Source organism: Sciurus vulgaris, assembly GCF_902686455.1.
Source record: "Sciurus vulgaris genome assembly, chromosome: 2".
NCBI lineage: Eukaryota > Metazoa > Chordata > Mammalia > Rodentia > Sciuridae > Sciurus > Sciurus vulgaris.
The window spans coordinates 148,745,453-148,761,775 of record NC_136462.1 but is presented as its reverse complement, the minus strand read 5'-3'; the positions used below and the strand labels follow the sequence as shown (position 1 = coordinate 148,761,775).

Genomic DNA, 16,323 nt, shown 5'->3' with positions numbered 1-16,323 from the left:
ATCCAGCTCTGAAGCACCAAGGTCTGACATTCAGCTGGTGCTCAATGAACATCTCTCTGACAGAAGAGATTGTGCCCAAAGCATTTACTAGATGCCTGACTGTAGCACTGGCTGGGTATTGAAAACAAGGGAGAAGACATGGAGCTGGCCAAAGGAAGCCATTAAACCAACAAGTGTCTGGGATATGATAGAGCAAGATGGTAAAAGGTAAGTGCAGACCCACCCCAACAAATGGGAAAATGAGAAGGGCTGGCCATGTTGGGATCCAGTCCCAGCATGACCAGATATTTCACCACCAACTCACTTCTAACCTCCAGCTCCTCCCCCTCACCCACAGACACCCTGTTTGCCTGTCATATAAAGGAGGTTTTCCCAAAGTGGTTTAGCAAGAACTGGAAGGGCTGTGCCTTGTGACAGAAGAGGAGCTGACTGTGGCACCAGCAGCCAGCAGGGGAAGCAACAGTGATAGGATGGATCCCAGGTGATCTGGAGCTCGATGGTGAAGTATGGGCATACTTTCTTCAATTCTGCATGACTTGAACCTTTAATATAACATTAGAAAAGTTATCGTAGACACTCCTGAAAATGAAGGTAAGTAAAAAAGAAAATGAAAAGCTCTCAAGTTCCTTTCAGAAGAAGCACCAGTTAAATTTTGTTGTACACCCTTCTATACATGCATGGATATTGTGTACAGTTTGATTAAAATCAGGCATGGGTGCTGCTGCTGAAGGCTTTATTTGAAGTGTATGAGGCAGGGAAGTGGTTTGAGAGATAGGGACTCCTAGAGCACCCCAAGGGGATGATGGAACTGGGGAGTTTAGGACTGTGATTACTCTATAGTTACTAAGGAGCCTCATGGATTAGCTCCAAATCCAAGGATAAAGAGAGGTCTGGCTGTTGGACCCTTTCTCCCAGATCCCTGCAGGGAAAGTGGGAACCCCTTTCTAGCCCCTCCTGTCCCCAGCACTTACCTATCAAGCAGGCCCTACTTCTCCCATCTCCATGCTCCTATCATCCTACTAACTACTAACTGCAGTATAATCCCTCACCAAAGAGGACCTTGGGCTCCTAAAGCCCCAAGTCACAAGTCCTGAGCTTTAGAGACAGCTTAGTTTCTTAGGCCCTGAGGCCTCAGATCAATCAGGTGGGACAGATAAAGAGAACAATACCTGCCGCCCAGGACTTGTTTCAAAGAGATAAAGGCTGAAGTCCTCAGCTGGGGCAGCTGGATTCTTTCCAGAGGTATCTCAAAAGAGTGGCTTCCAAATTCTTTCTAGGCAGAACTGTGCAAAATACAATCTTCTGGGAAACCCCAGAATGTGAGAAGGACCAAAGTGGAGAGGTTCTGGGTGAAGCAGGGCAGGTGCTTACCTGCTCAGTGCCTCCTCTTCCCACCCCCTTGGTGATGTACCTTTGAGCAACACAGTTTAATGAATTCTGCCTTTATGCCAAGGAAGAACAAGCTGGCAGAAGAAATGGGGAAGTTGCACAGTCCCTGCCAGGGTGGCATTCTTCTGAGCCCCAGCTGGCCCTTCCTTCTCCAAAGACCCATAGTGGCTTGCCTCAGACCAGCCCCCAGGAGGGGCAGGGTACCCAAGGTAGCCTGTAGTGCCTTCTTTCTGAGCTGACCTTTCTTCTAGGCCAGAGGACACAAAGGAGGGGCACTGGGGGACTCCCATGTGAGGTGGGGCCAGCCCTGTCCCTATTTCCCCTCAATGGGGTTCTTTTGCTCATAGCCTGAGGAAGAAATGTGACTCACTTCCTGCCTCAGTCTCACTACAGGAGCATTGTTCTCCCAACTATGGTTGGTGATGGTAGGGGCTACCCCAGGGTGGCCCCTAGAAGTTTTGGCTCCTTTTGGGGGGAAGTCCCTAAACTGGGAGGGAGTCAAACAGATTTATGGATTTACAGACTTATTTCCCAGCTTTGAGGACCCCCACATTCTTCGATTTTCTGCAGGGTTTGTAAGGGTGTCCCAAAAGTACCTAAACCCATTAATTGAATATTATCTCTATTTTAAAGAGGGGAAAACAGAGACTCTGAGAAGTTAAGGTGGTACAATACAAAACATTGCCACAGGGACTTGAACCCAAGTTTGCTGGTTGACCTTTCACATGAGTAACCTTAGGAATATTATTTAACCTCTCTGGGACTGTTTCCTCCTCTATCAAATGTAGTTGGTGATGCATAAAAGGCACCTAATGGAAACAGGACATGGCGGTGCATGCCTATAATCTCAGCTGCTTGAGAGGGGAAGGCAGGAGGATTACAAGATCAAGGCCAGCCTGGGCAGTTGCACAAGACCTTGTCTCAAAATAAGAAAAAAGGCTGGAATGTAGCTCAGTGGTAGAGCATTTGCTTGGCCCTCAGTTCAATCTCCAGTACTGCAAAAACAAACAAACAAAAAAACCCCACTTCGAAGACAGTATATGCATGTGATCCCAGCTACCTGGGCAGCTAACTGGGGAAGATGAGGAAGGAGAATCACAAGTTCCAGCTAGCCTGGGCAACTTAGCAAGACCCTGTCTCAAAATAAAATTAAATACAAGCTCCTAAAGGAAAACAGTACTGTACCTATCTCATGGGGTTTGTGGTGAGAATAAAAAGAGTTAATACATGGAACTGGCTTAGAATGGTGCCTGGCTCCAGTGAGCACTCAGTGGCATTTGTTTTTATCATTATCCCGGAACCTTTGTGAAGGAGGTGACAGGATAGCACTCTGCTGGCCAGGTTATCTCACAGGGAGTGGGAAGGGATGGGCAGAGGCTACTCCACGACCTTGGAATAACCCAGTCTGCAGAGCTTTTGGCCACATTTTCCCTCTTTTCTTTCTCAGCTCAAGCAGTGTCCATCTCAGCCAAGTAGCACAGACGTTTTCTAGGGCAGGAACCCAGGGAGGGAGAGGCTTCGGCTGATATATTGCAAGTAGTTGGATTCAGACTCTGCCAAAACCCCAGGTCTCTTCCAGGCTCCGAAGCCTGCTAGTTTAGGGAAAATTATTTAAACTTTGTGCACCTCAGTTTCCTTATCTGTAAAATGGGATTAATAATGTCAGTCTGAAAGGATTATGTGGATTAAATAATGTACCTAAGGAGGAGATAATCTGAAGTGACTGGTTGGGTGCCTGGCATGTCGTTGGTGGGGGGGGAGATTAAAAGGAGGTGGGTTACTTCTGCTTATATATCCACCTATCTAAACAGAAGCAAATAAAATCGTGACTCCTCTAACAGCAGGCCGCGAGGTTTGTCTTACCGCTGGGAGGTAGGACCTCCAAGTGGCATGCCCCAGGTCTGCCATCCCAGGGCACTCAACTCAGGACTCAGGAAGAGCTGGGAGAGCGGGGAAGCGCTGGGGGCGGGTGGCGGAGGTGGGGAGAGTGCCAGCTTCCCAGAGTCCTGCCGAGGCTGGGCTCAGAATGACTCTCCAGGCCCTTCCCTTTCCATCCTCTCAGGATGGTTCCGAGTTCGGGTTTCCGCAAGCAGCTGCCCAGGGAGCTCGCGGTACGAAGAGCCGAACCCGGGGACAGAGACGCGGACTCTGGGGTCTGGGGGGCGCGCTGGCGGCCGTGAGGGCTTTGGGATCACCGGCCCCACGTCCTACCTGCGCCTACCGGGAGTCAAGGCAGCGGGCGCCCCAGAAGGCCGCAGGGCCGGGCTTGCAGGGGCGTGCGGCGCTCGCGCTCCGAACGCGGGCCGGGGCTGTGCGGCATGGGCTGGGCTGCGCGGCGGGCCGGGGCCGGCGGCGGCGGCGGCGGCCGGGGGAGCGCGGAGGTGGCGCCGCGAGGGGGAGGGGCGCGGCGGCGGAGGAGGAGGAGCCCGGGCCGCCGCCGCCGTGACAGCGGCCCGAGTAAACAAGCCGCGCCGCCGCGGCCCGGCCGCTGCCCCCGCCCGAGCCGGAGCGAGGCCGAGCCCTGCCCTGGTCGCCGGCCGGGCCGAGGCCGCGCCGCCGCGCCTCCCCGCCTCCGCACCGTGACGCTGCTGCTGGCGCGGGGACCGCGCCGAGCCCAGGCCCCCGCCGCCGGGCTCTCCGCTCGGCCGAGGGGCGCCCGAGCCGCCGCGGCGCTCGCCTGGAAAAGTTTCCCCGCCCGGGCTCCCCAGGGTAAGCAGCGACGGCGCGGGGCCCGGGGCCCAGGGAGGCAGCGCGCCGGGGAGCCGGGCCCGCGGAGAGCCGTGCGGGCCGGGCCGCCGTGCCCCAGGAGAGCCAGCTCCGCGGCCCGGGTGCCCCGGCGGGGAAGAATCGGGGGCGCTGGTGTCGGGGCAGCCCTGACCCGGGCCCTCGCTGCCCGCCCGGCTTCTGGAACTGGCTCCGGGGCCGGTCCCGAGGGTGGAGCCGCGGGGACCGGGAAGGGCGCTCGGTAGCCCACCTGAGCGCCCGGGCCCCGGCCCCGGCCCCTACCGGTGCCGGTACTTTTCCGCTTGGGGCCGGGGCGAGCCCTCTGACCCCAGGAAGCGCCTGCGGGGCCCCTGCTGGGGGCGGGATGGGGAGAGAATTCCGGAGGCGCTGGGTGCTCCCGCCTCCCCGCTGTCCTCCGGGGCCGCCGCCGGCTCGCCCACTCCGGGGCCGGGGAGGGCCTGCGTCCCGCCGGGAGAGGGGAGGAGCGGAGCGGCAATTCGTGAGGCAGAGGGGATTATTCACGCTGGGTCCTCGCCTCAGTCCGCACACCTGTGTGGCGGGCGCGCTCGGGTGCGGGTTTCGGGGATGCTGGCAGGCCGACTGACTCAGGTAGGTTCCAGGACTGCCTCCTGCCGAGGCCTGGTGGAGGCCCCTGCTGTCCCCGTGGGGTGGCTGGACCGAGGGGCGGCCCAATTGCCAGACAGGTCTGATGGCAATCACTTGTCTGGTCAGTACCTGCTTTCCCATCACCCTCATCTCTTTCCCCGGCAGGGGCAGACCCTCATCTACCCGAGAGTGCTGGGGTGTGAGGGAAGGAAATCCAGGTGATGTGCCCTTAATGCTGGCTGGGCAGCTGTTGGCCAGGTGTGAACAACAGTGTAGGAGAGTAGCTAAGCTTGCCCCAACTTAACCAGAGCAGTCCTAGTTTTACTATTCTCTACAGAGCTTCCACATAAGATTTGATTTTTTTTTTTTTTTAAGGATTCTGTGGCTTTACAAAAAAAGTTTGAAAACCGCTGGTCTAACAGTTTTTACCATCAAGGAAACTGAGGCCCAGACAGAGGAAGTGACTTGTTTAAAGTCACACAGCAAATAGTAGCTGAACAGGAACTAGGAGTCAGAATTTCTTGGGAGCCTCCCAGTGCCTGTAACAGGACCTGTCTTGGGGTCTTTGATGGAAAGAGAGATCTGATTGGATTTTCCAGTGACCCTCAGTGGCTTGTTCTGTGGTTGTGTGGGAACCTCCAGTGCCTGGAAAACAGCAACCTGACCTGAGGTAGGTGCAGTGCAGGTGCGGTGAGGTAGCCATCTGTGTTGGGAAGGTTTGAGACTGGAGAAATGGGCTTTGCCCAAAGAACAACAGTCAGGAAGAGTACCCACAGCTCTCTCTGGTCAATCCTGGAGCTCAGGTCCCTTCCATCGCAAGGAACTAGAAATACAGCAAGTCTCAGGGTTTAAGACAACTGGGACTCAGAGGGTGAGTCAGAGTCTGAGATGGGGGTGGGGAGAAGCCCATTCATTCATTGTTCTCAGCTCCTGCTCTATGTGTGTGTGTGGCCAGGATTCTTCCTCTGTCCTGGATGCTGAGACAAAGCTGTCTGAGGGTTTTGGGGCTCTGGAAGCCATAAGGACACCTTACTATGGCTAGGGACACTAGGTATAGGATGGCAGGCCCTCTTTCTTGGGGGCTATTCAATTGTGCCTGAAGCCTGCTTTCTTTCTGGGTGCTGCAAGGTAATTAGATAGTTGGTTAATCACCTTTAATGCCAAGCATCTGCAGCTCCATCTACAGTGTGCTGAAACCTGGGCTAGACCCAAATGAATCCAGCATTAGATTTGAAGGCTCATAGCACCGTGGTCAGTGGCGTTTTACGTGACATCTGGATCCACAAGGCAGCTATGTAGCAAGAACCGGGGAAGATCTCAGCTACTCAGACGACTGAGGCATGAGGATCACAAGTATGAAGCAAGATCCTGTATCAAAAATAAAATGGGCTAGGGATATAGCTCAGTGGTAGAGTACCTCTAGGTTCAATTCCTAATGCACCCCCCCACACCCTGGGGGAAAAAACAGAGACCCTCTTTCCATATTGCTCTGCCCCCTGGGCCCCATATCCTTTTATTTTTATTTTTATTTTATTTTTGGTATTGAGCCCACAGGCTCTTTACCACCGAACCACATCCCCAGTTCTTTTTTTATTTTTTAAATTTAAGACAGGGTCTCGCTCAATTGTTGAGTCTCGAGTCAAATTTGTAATCCTCTTGTCTCAGCCTCCTGAGTTGCTGGGATTATAGGCATGTGCCACAGTGCCTGGCCCCATATTCTTTTAAATGTGGGCTCAGGGTCCCTTCACTCCCTAGGATTGGGGTATGCAGATGCCCAGCCATTGCTTAGGCTGGCTTTAGCTGCCCAAAGCTTCACAGAACTTCGGCTCCTAGGCCTGTCATGGAGCCCTGTGGGCTCTGCCCATCAGGGGTGTGGAGGAGCTGCATCATAAATGTCTCCTGCCATCAGCTGTCAGGTTATTTTGGTGTAAACTGAAAATACCCCAGGAATTATGTGGAATCCCCCACCCCCAGCCTGCTGGGTGGGACTACGGCAGCCAGAGAGGGTGGTTGTGGCTGAGGACAGCCCCTGGAGAAGCAAGGGGTTGCCAGTGTCCAGCCTGCCTGCCCAGCTCCCCAGGGCCTGTGTGAGCTGGGGTACCTTCATTTGCCATCTGGCAGTATGGGCCTCCTTTGGGGCTGGGCCAAGGGCGTGGTAGGGGCATGGGGCCCTGTGGGCAGGCACCTAAGTAACTCAAGGAGCTTTCCACTGAGACAGGGTACCCCCAGCAACCCAACTGGGACTACCCCAACTGCTGCCTACCCCAGGAGCTTGGCTTCTGGCTAGTCAGGGTCCCTATGTGGGGATAGTTATGTGGCCCCAGGCAGAGAGGTCCAGCTCTCTGTTTGCTGAAGAAGGAAAAACAACACACTGACTATTGATTCAGCCTCACCTTGGCGCTCCTGGCTTAGCAGCTACTGTTTGCCCTGGCTGCCCAGCTCTGATTACACAAGGTGGTGGGCCTAGAGCAAGCAAGGGGGTGGCCCCCAGGTAAGGCAGGGCTGGGCAGCCCCAGCATTCCCCAGAGAACAGTAGAAAGGACCTGGCCCCCTGACTTTTCAGATGGCTGGCATCTCAGTCCTAGAGGGAGGTGAAGCCTTGGGGATCCCCTGTGCTCCAAGCATGTGCTCCCAGGCTTCATCCCAATTTGGGCTGACCATTTTTTTCCTCCCAGGAACTGTGGGCTTTGTGAATAACTCCCTCTGGCTGAACCTGTTTTGCTGAACCAGAAAACTCTATAGTGAGTTGGGTAGACCCTGTTCATTTAAAAACCTTTAAAAAGCCAACACTTTTATTCCTTTATAAAATACACCTAGCTATTGTGGATAATATACAATGATACAGAGAAGGAAATAACAATTACTTGAAAATTGTCATCATCTTGAGAGAACCATTGTTAACATTTCAGCGTGTGTCCTTCCAGATTTTGTTTTGGGTTATGTATAAATATGCGTGTTTAAATAGTTTTTTAAAAACAAAGTAAGATTGTATGTACATACTGCTTTATAATATATCTTTTTGCTCTGATTATGGTTTTTATTTGTTGTTTCTGATTTTGAGGAAGCAAAGGGACTCAGACTTGATACTCTTTCTTCATCTCACTTCTGTGTTGTACTTGTTCCCTGTTTGAGAAAGGCTTAGGAAGGAGATGTTTGTGTATAGGGTGGTCCATGTGTCAGTCTATCACACTGATCTTGGAAGGGTGGATTTCTTCGCAGGTTTTTTGGTTGTTTTTTTAAACTCCTTTCTCTTCCACTAGCACACACACCCTCTTTCTTATACTGGGGACTGAACCCAGGGGTGCTTTACCATTGAACTATAACTCCAGCCCTTTTTATTTTTTATTTTGAGAGACAGGGGCTTCCTAAGTTGCTGAGTCTTGCCTCAAACTTGGAATCCTCCTGCCTCAGCCTCTCAAGTAGCTTTAATTATAGGTGTGCATCTTTATACCTGATTCCTCAGAGCCTCTGTTGGACCCTGATTGAGTCATGGGGCAGGAAGGGCATCCTTAGCATGTGGCTGGGGAGGGACTGACTCTTTCCCCCTTCTTCCCGTTCCTTCTAGAGCCAGAAGCCCTCATTCTCCCCGAAAGCCCTGCCCATCTTGGCTCCATGCCCCCACCAGTCAGCCCCGGGCCACAGGCAGTGAGCAAGCACGTGGGAGCCGAAGCCCTGTGACCAGGCCAAGGAGACGGAGCTCCAGGGTTCCGGCCTCCTGCCCCCCCATGGAGCTGAGGCCCTGGTTGCTATGGGTGGTAGCAGCAGCAGGAGCCTTGGTCCTGCTGACAACTGATGCCTGCGGCCAGAAGGTCTTCACCAACACGTGGGCTGTGCACATCCCTGGAGGCCTGGCCGTGGCTGACAGGGTGGCACGAAAACATGGGTTCCACAACCTGGGCCAGGTAGGTGTGTCCTGGCCTGCTGGCCTAGGCGCAGGACATTACCTGGGGATGGAGCCAGTGAGGACAGTGATTCTGGCACCAGAGGGTGGAAAAAGTTGGGCTTGTCTTTTCAGGGCACCTGGGTAGTAGGCAAGTTCTGGGTAGCCATTGGGATGGAAGCAGAGGCTTGTCCTGCCTGTGAGCTTTTAGCATAGGTTGCTCAGACAATCAGCATATCCAGTGAGGGCGAAGTCCCCTGCTTATTCTTACAGGGTCCTGGGCAGTGGGCAGGGAGAAAATGCCGTTGTCCACCCCAACCCCCACCACCACCTCCCTGGGGACTGACAGATGGAAAGCCCATCTCAGTTTCCCTGTTCTATTGCAGATCTTCGGAGACTATTACCACTTCTGGCATCGAGCAGTAACAAAGCGATCCCTGTCACCTCACCGCCCACGGCACAGCCGACTACAGAGGGAGCCTCAAGTGAGTGTGACCATAGCCCCTCTTGTTGTCACCCTCCCCTTCGCACTCTCAGGAGCCCCTCTTGCTTCCTCCCCCTACTCAAGCTATACCATCCCTCCCTTGCTCCCTCACAGGTGCTGTGGCTGGAACAGCAAGTGGTAAAGCGAAGGACCAAGCGGGATGTGTACCAGGAGCCCACAGATCCCAAGTTTCCCCAGCAGTGGTACCTGGTATGTGGCATCTGGGGGACTTGTCCCCTCCCCACACACTCATCCATCCACTCTGAGGTCCTATGGTTGGATAAGACTGACTTTGAGACTTTCTCTAATTCTTTTTCTTTCCTTAGCTGGGTGATCTTTCCCCAGTGCATCCTGCCAAGCCTGGAAGTTGCCCTCCCTGAGCCCTTAATGTTTCCACAGAGGCCAGATGAGCAATGGTGGCTTATCTAGACCTGGGATGGGTGGAGAATGAGTTTTTAGAGGAGTGAGAGGATTCTTCAAATTAGTCCTAACCTTACACAATCAACCACATCTTGTAAGTAATAAGATTGGGTGTCTTCACAGTCTGGTGTCACTCAGCGGGACCTGAATGTGAAGGAGGCCTGGGCCCAGGGCTACACAGGGCATGGCATCGTGGTCTCCATCCTGGATGACGGCATCGAGAAGAACCATCCAGACTTGGCAGGCAATTATGTGAGGAGGTGGGGGAGGGAGGCAGTAGCTCCTGCTGAGGAGTGTCAAGGGGCCCTCCTACTCTGCCATGTGATTAGACTGCTCCTGCCTGACGATGGCCACATCCTTTCCAGGATCCTGGGGCCAGTTTTGATGTCAATGACCAGGACCCTGACCCCCAGCCTCGGTACACACAGATGAATGACAACAGGTAAGAAATAGCAGACCCCTGGTCTCTGCCTCCCTTCTCCTTTCTTTCACCAAGGACACAGGGCTGAGCCTGGGTGCCACATGTCCTACCCAAGACATGTGGTACCACATAAACCTGAGTGCCACAGTCCTGGTCCAGCTGGGATTGTGTGGGAGGGTTTGATCAGAGTGGAGATGGACACAGGCCTAGTGGAGTGTGTGTGGCAGAGGTCTGTGCACACACATGGATGGTGGTCGTGGGTAGACGGGTATGCTGATCCTTCCTACTCCACAGGCTGCACTGTCCTCTCTGTATCTGCTGTCCTTTGTCCATTTTGCTAATGCTATGCTTTTGGTCCTGGTAGGCATGGCACACGGTGCGCGGGAGAAGTGGCCGCAGTGGCCAACAATGGTGTCTGTGGTGTGGGCGTGGCCTACAATGCCCGTATTGGAGGTGGGTGTGTGCCTTGGCCCCTCTATCCCATATTGGAAGTGGGAGGGCCCTTCTGGTTGGGGTGTACTCTGCCCGTTTTCCTTTTGGCCACACCTGCCACATTCTCACTGGGTTCCTTTTGACCATAGGGGTTGTTAGTGACTCAAAAAGCTGGACTCCCAGTGCTGATGGTACTGTAAGGTGGGGTGGTTGTCTCTTAGCAGGACTCTAAATCCTTACAACCCACTCTTGAGTCCTTACATGGCAGTCCTTGATTATCTCATTCTTCGGAGAACTGAGAATCTTTCTAACCCAGAATGTGAGGCCAGGGGCAGAAGGCACTGTCCTCTTACTCTCCTTGGATCTTGTACTGGAAAGGCAGTAGTTAGGGGCTCAGGATTTCCCAGTACTGACCTCTACCCTTCCCCCTCCCCTGCTCCTCTCCTGTCCCTCCCCTGGAGTGTGGGATTGGGTAGGTCCCCAGAGGAGCCCTTAGCAGCTGGGCCCACACAGCATCCTTCTGGTCCCTTCTGTGGCTAGGGGTGCGCATGCTGGATGGCGAGGTGACAGATGCGGTGGAGGCGCGCTCACTGGGCCTGAACCCCAACCACATCCACATCTACAGTGCCAGCTGGGGCCCTGAGGATGATGGCAAGACAGTGGATGGGCCAGCCCGCCTTGCCGAGGAGGCCTTTTTCCGGGGGGTTAGTCAGGTGAGGTGGGGGTTCTGGCCCAGTCCTGGAAACCAGGCCTGGCCTCCTGGGGCTAACTGGGCACTGTCCTCTCCATAGCTGTCTTCTTTCTGTTTTGTTTTACTTATTGCGTTTATTTTTAATTATATACAAAGCATGTTTATTAAAACCTTAAGGACTAGAGGTATAACACAGTGGTAGAGCACATGTTTTGCATGGTCAAGGCCCTGGGTTTGATCCCAGCCCTGTTAAAAAGACAAGAAAAGAGTAAGTTAAATAAAAATCACCCATAACCCTACTCCCCAGAAATCACTACTTAGAGCATTTTGGTGGTAATCCTGGTCTATTTTTATTTTGTATACAGAGATAAATTTTGCATACATACTAATCCATCAGGGATCTCACAAGGGATGTGAGAGGTGGACCCAAAGTCCCCAGAGAATGAGACTCTAGCCTTCCTAGTCTATAGCAGTGTCTTTATTCCCCCAAGTACCTATCCTGAGTGACTCCAGCCCACTTTGTTCACAGGGCCGCGGAGGGCTGGGCTCCATCTTTGTCTGGGCCTCAGGGAATGGGGGCCGGGAGCATGACAGCTGCAACTGCGATGGCTACACCAACAGTATCTACACGCTGTCCATCAGTAGTGCCACACAGTTCGGCAACGTGCCCTGGTACAGTGAGGCCTGCTCGTCCACACTGGCTACCACTTACAGCAGTGGCAATCAGAATGAGAAGCAGATTGTGAGTCTTGCCTGGGGCAGGGAGCTGGGGGAAGTGAGGCTGTTGCTGGCTCTGCTCAAGGTCCCCTTTCAGACCCCATCTGCCTCATCCCCATGTGGCTAGGTTATAGCCATTTAGGTATCATGGAATGTAAACTGGAAGATCTCTAAGACTCTTTAGGGCTGTGAAGCCCTTTAGAAGTATAGTCTCCATAAGAATAGGTGTTACTCTCCAAGCTCTAGGTGAACTCCCTTATTCCTTTGGAAACTAAGGTCCAGAAGGGGCCATGCATTGGTCCAGCCACAGCACGTTAGCAAGATGCAGTTGGAATGGAAGTGTCTTGACTCTGCTCACCATGCCATTGGTGGTATCCAGGGCCTGTGGACATATGGAAGACAAGCAGGTTGCCCTTCTAGCCCCCTCTACCCATCACAAACCAGAGCACTTTTGTCTCCTGGCAGGTGACCACTGACTTGCGGCAGAAGTGCACAGAGTCTCACACGGGTACCTCAGCCTCTGCCCCCTTGGCAGCTGGCATCATTGCTCTCACCCTGGAGGCCAAGTAAGTGAATGAGGGACACCCCTGTCTCAGTGTACTATGTAGTACACTTTAGTATCCAGCTTCTCTCCAAAAAGATTAAGCCCTGGCCTTCCTCTTCCTCCTTTGCAGTAAGAACCTCACCTGGCGGGACATGCAACATCTGGTGGTTCAGACCTCAAAGCCAGCCCATCTTAATGCTAATGACTGGGCTACCAATGGTGTGGGCCGGAAAGGTAAGGGCAAGGTAGCCCAGTGGACTGGACTTCAAGGTAGGTGGTAGGGGCATTCTCTGCCTTCCTGCTGACCTTGCCTTCCTTGTCCCCACAGTGAGTCACTCATATGGCTATGGATTATTGGATGCAGGTGCCATGGTGGCCCTAGCCCAGAACTGGACAACGGTGGCCCCCCAGCGGAAATGTATCATGGACATCCTAACTGAGCCCAAGTGAGAACTGGATCTGGGCCAGGAGGAGGCGAGTGGGGCCTAAAAGCTATAGGAGGTGCCCACTGGTCACTTTGGGCAAAGTTGACACATCACCATGATACTTTCTACACAGGGACATTGGCAAACGGCTAGAGGTGCGCAAGACGGTGACTGCGTGTCTAGGCGAGCCCAACCATATCACCCGGCTAGAGCATGCTCAGGCGCGGCTCACCCTGTCCTACAATCGCCGTGGCGACCTGGCCATCCACCTGGTCAGCCCCATGGGCACCCGCTCCACCCTACTGGCTGCCAGGTTCTTGCCCTGTCCCCTGCCCACCCTGCCCAGCTCTCTTCTTCCTCACAACCCACATTCAATCATTCACCCACACCCCTAAAAATCACCATCAAATATTACTTAGTGGGGGCATTGTTGGCATTTGGGGAGGGACAGCTTTATCCTGTGGGATCACTTTGTATCATAGGACTCCCTGGCTTCTCCCTATTTAACACCAGTGTTGTGTTCCCTTATGAAATGCCCTTGTACCTCTAGAGTCCGCTTGTTGAGAACATTTGGACCCCTGAGAAACAGCCAAGCCAGTAGGCATTTTCAGTCCAGTGGGTGTTGGTGCTGCATGGGGTGAAGGGTGTTTGGCCCCTGGCTTTGTGATAGGTGTCACCTGGCCTGGTATCCCCAAGGCCTCAGATGGCTATATGCAACTCCCTCCTCCAGGCCACATGACTATTCTGCAGATGGGTTTAATGACTGGGCCTTCATGACAACCCATTCTTGGGATGAGGACCCTTCTGGCGAGTGGGTTCTGGAGATTGAAAACACCAGCGAAGCCAACAACTATGGTATTGGGGGCACTTGAGTGGTGGGGAACGAGGAAAGGAGCTGGTGGGATCTGGTATGCTGGGCGTGATGCCGGTGCTCTCTAACCCTTGCTTCTCTCCCCTCTGGAATAGGGACGCTGACTAAGTTCACTCTTGTACTATATGGCACAGCCCCTGAGGGGCTCCCCACACCTCCTGAGAGCAGCGGCTGCAAGACCCTCACATCCAGCCAAGCCTGTGTTGGTCAGTAGTGGGAGCTGTTGGGGTCAGCAGGGGGCCTGAGCTGGGCGAGAGGCAGTGGGTGCCAGTCCTGAAGCTCTGTAAAGGGGTCTTAAGAGAACTGGGGTGTCCTGGGGACTGTGGTGACTGTGCTTGGGGCTGCAGATATAGGTTCACCAGGTTGCCATGGGCGTGGGGCTGAGGGTTTACATGGCTCGTAGCTGTGGTCTGCTTGACTGACACCACTCTTCTCTCTCTATGCTGGCAGTGTGTGAGGAAGGCTTTTCCCTGCACCAGAAAAGCTGTGTCCAGCACTGCCCACCAGGCTTCACGCCCCAAATCCTTGATACACACTATAGCACTGAGAACGACATGGAAATCATCCGGGCCAGTGTTTGTGCCCCCTGCCATGCCTCCTGTGCCACATGCCAGGGTCCAGCTCCCACAGACTGCCTCAGCTGCCCCAGCCACGCCTCCCTGGACCCTGTGGAGCAGACGTGCTCCAGGCAAAGCCAGAGCAGCCGCGAGTCTCCCGCACAGCAGCAACCACCAGGGCTGCCCCCAGAGGTGGAGGCGGAGCCACGGCTGCAGGCCGGGCTGCTGCCCTCTCACCTGCCTGAGGTGGTGGCCGGCCTCAGCTGCGCCTTCATTGTGCTGGTCTTCGTCACTGTCTTCCTGGTCCTGCAACTACGTTCAGGCTTCAGCTTTCGGGGGGTGAAGGTGTACACCATGGACCGTGGCCTCATCTCCTACAAGGGTCTGCCCCCTGAAGCCTGGCAGGAGGAGTGCCCGTCAGACTCAGAAGAGGATGAGGGCCGGGGCGAGAGGACCGCCTTTATCAAAGACCAGAGTGCCCTTTGATGAGCCCACTGCCCGCCCCCTCAAGCCAATCCCTTCCTTGGGCACTTTTTAATTCACCAAAGTATTTTTTTATCTTGGGACTGGGTTTGGACCCCAGCTGGGAGGCAAGAGGGGCAGAAACTGCTTCCTACCCCATCCTTGGGCCCACTTGGCTGCCCAAGGTAGGGCCCCAGTACCAGCTGGGGGAAGGGGAAGGCCTTGCCTCACCCCCACTACCCCTCCATGTGGAGAAAGGAGTGAAACCTTTAGGGCAGCTTTCCAAGTCCTAGGCCCCAGCCGGAGTTCCTGCGGAGTGAAGAGGGGCAGTCCTTCTCGGGATTCCCAAACCAGGCTGCAGCTCTTGCCCCTTCCCTGTCCCTCTAAAGCAATAATGGTCCCCATCCAGGCAGCAGGGAGGCTGGCCTCGGAGGTATTTGAAGGAAAGGTCACCTCACCAAGGGCTTTTGCATCCCCAATCCTGTCCCACTCCTCTGGTGAGCCTCGGCAGAAGTGGCGATCATAGGAAGGGACCAAGGCAAGGCAGGTGCTTCCAGGTGTGCACATGTGTGTGTGTCCCCTGCCTCTGTGCTACAGGCCTCCATGACAGCTGTCAGGCAGGCTGAGCTAGGCTGGTATGGGCCATGGCTGCAGCTTGGGGGGAGCCCATGCTGGTATCCTGACCACCCTCTGATCTCTAGAACCCTCCTCTCCCGCCAGGGCCCAAGTCCCTGTTTTCTGAGCCCGGAGCTGCCTGGGCTGTTGGCACTCACAGTCCCGGAGCCCCTGGGTGGGTGGTGGGGAGGGACGGTGGCCCAGCCGGCCTCTCCCGCTTCCCACCCAATGCTGCTTTCCCCTGTGGGGATCTCAGGAGCTGTTTGAGGATATATTTTCACTTTGTGATTATTTCACTTTAGATGCTGATATTTTTTTTTTTTTTTTTTTTTTTGTATTTTTAATGGGGGTAGCAGCTGGACCACACCCACGTTCTCACGCCCATGTCCACCCTACTCTTCCCCTGGCTGCCCAGCCCCTGAGGTATAAGGGGCTGCAGCATGTTGCTGAGGAGTGAGAAGTAGCTGAGCCCCAAGTCTTGAAGAGGCAGGCCAGCCAGGCGGGCTCTAGGAAAGGGGGTCAGGGTGGGAGGGGCAGGCTGATATCTGTGTTTCAAATGGGGCTTGTGCCAAGGGCTTATGGGTCATTGGCTCTCCAAGTGCCAGGGGCGGGCATGTGGTAGCACCTAAGTCCCCTCCAACACTGTGCCCTAGTGGAGAAAGCACTGACCTGTTATGTCCCCCCAAAACCTCCTCTTCTGACGTGCCTTTTGCACCCCTCCCATTAGGACAATCAGTCCCCTCCCAACTGGGAGCCCCATTTTCTTTCCCCTAGCCCTTCCAGGTACCCAGTCACCTGCCCAGGGGTGCCCCCTCCTCTCCCATCCCTCTACCCTAGTGGCCAGCCCGGCTGGTTTTGTAAGATACTGGGTTGGTGCACAGTGATTTTTTTTTTTCCTTGTAATTTAAACAGGCCCAGCATTGTTGGTTCTATTTAATGGACACGAGATAATGTTAGAAGTTTTAAAGTGATTAAACGTGCAGACTATGCAAACCAGGTCTGTCCTCCAGTGTGGTGATATCGTTCTTCCCAAGACCACTGGCTGTGTCCTGACTGGGGAATGGGATAGGAACTGGAGCCCAGTT

At 54.3% G+C, this 16,323-nt stretch overlaps 1 protein-coding gene across 6 annotated transcripts; it reads left to right on the top strand.

Moving 5' to 3' along the window:
- The first annotated feature begins 479 nt into the window (after nt 1-479).
- FURIN (furin, paired basic amino acid cleaving enzyme) lies at nt 480-16,234 on the top strand. Of its 6 annotated transcripts, XM_079126804.1 has the most exons (17): nt 3,921-4,098; nt 5,095-5,389; nt 8,285-8,621; nt 8,986-9,084; nt 9,198-9,293; nt 9,627-9,755; nt 9,869-9,945; nt 10,289-10,377; nt 10,897-11,069; nt 11,577-11,789; nt 12,230-12,330; nt 12,439-12,542; nt 12,637-12,754; nt 12,867-13,046; nt 13,464-13,588; nt 13,700-13,810; nt 14,055-16,234. In XM_079126804.1, the coding sequence occupies exons 3-17, from the start codon at nt 8,445-8,447 to the stop codon at nt 14,645-14,647; spliced, it is 2,385 nt and encodes a 794-aa protein (XP_078982930.1). In that variant the 5' UTR covers nt 3,921-4,098; nt 5,095-5,389; nt 8,285-8,444; the 3' UTR covers nt 14,648-16,234. The 6 variants fall into 6 exon arrangements, with proteins under 6 accessions (XP_078982931.1, XP_078982933.1, XP_078982928.1 ...); XM_079126805.1 differs by lacking the exons at nt 3,921-4,098; nt 5,095-5,389 and adding an exon at nt 480-591; XM_079126807.1 differs by lacking the exons at nt 3,921-4,098; nt 5,095-5,389 and adding an exon at nt 3,372-3,500 and having other exon boundaries at nt 13,700-13,806.
- Nucleotides 16,235-16,323: the final 89 nt, after the last annotated feature.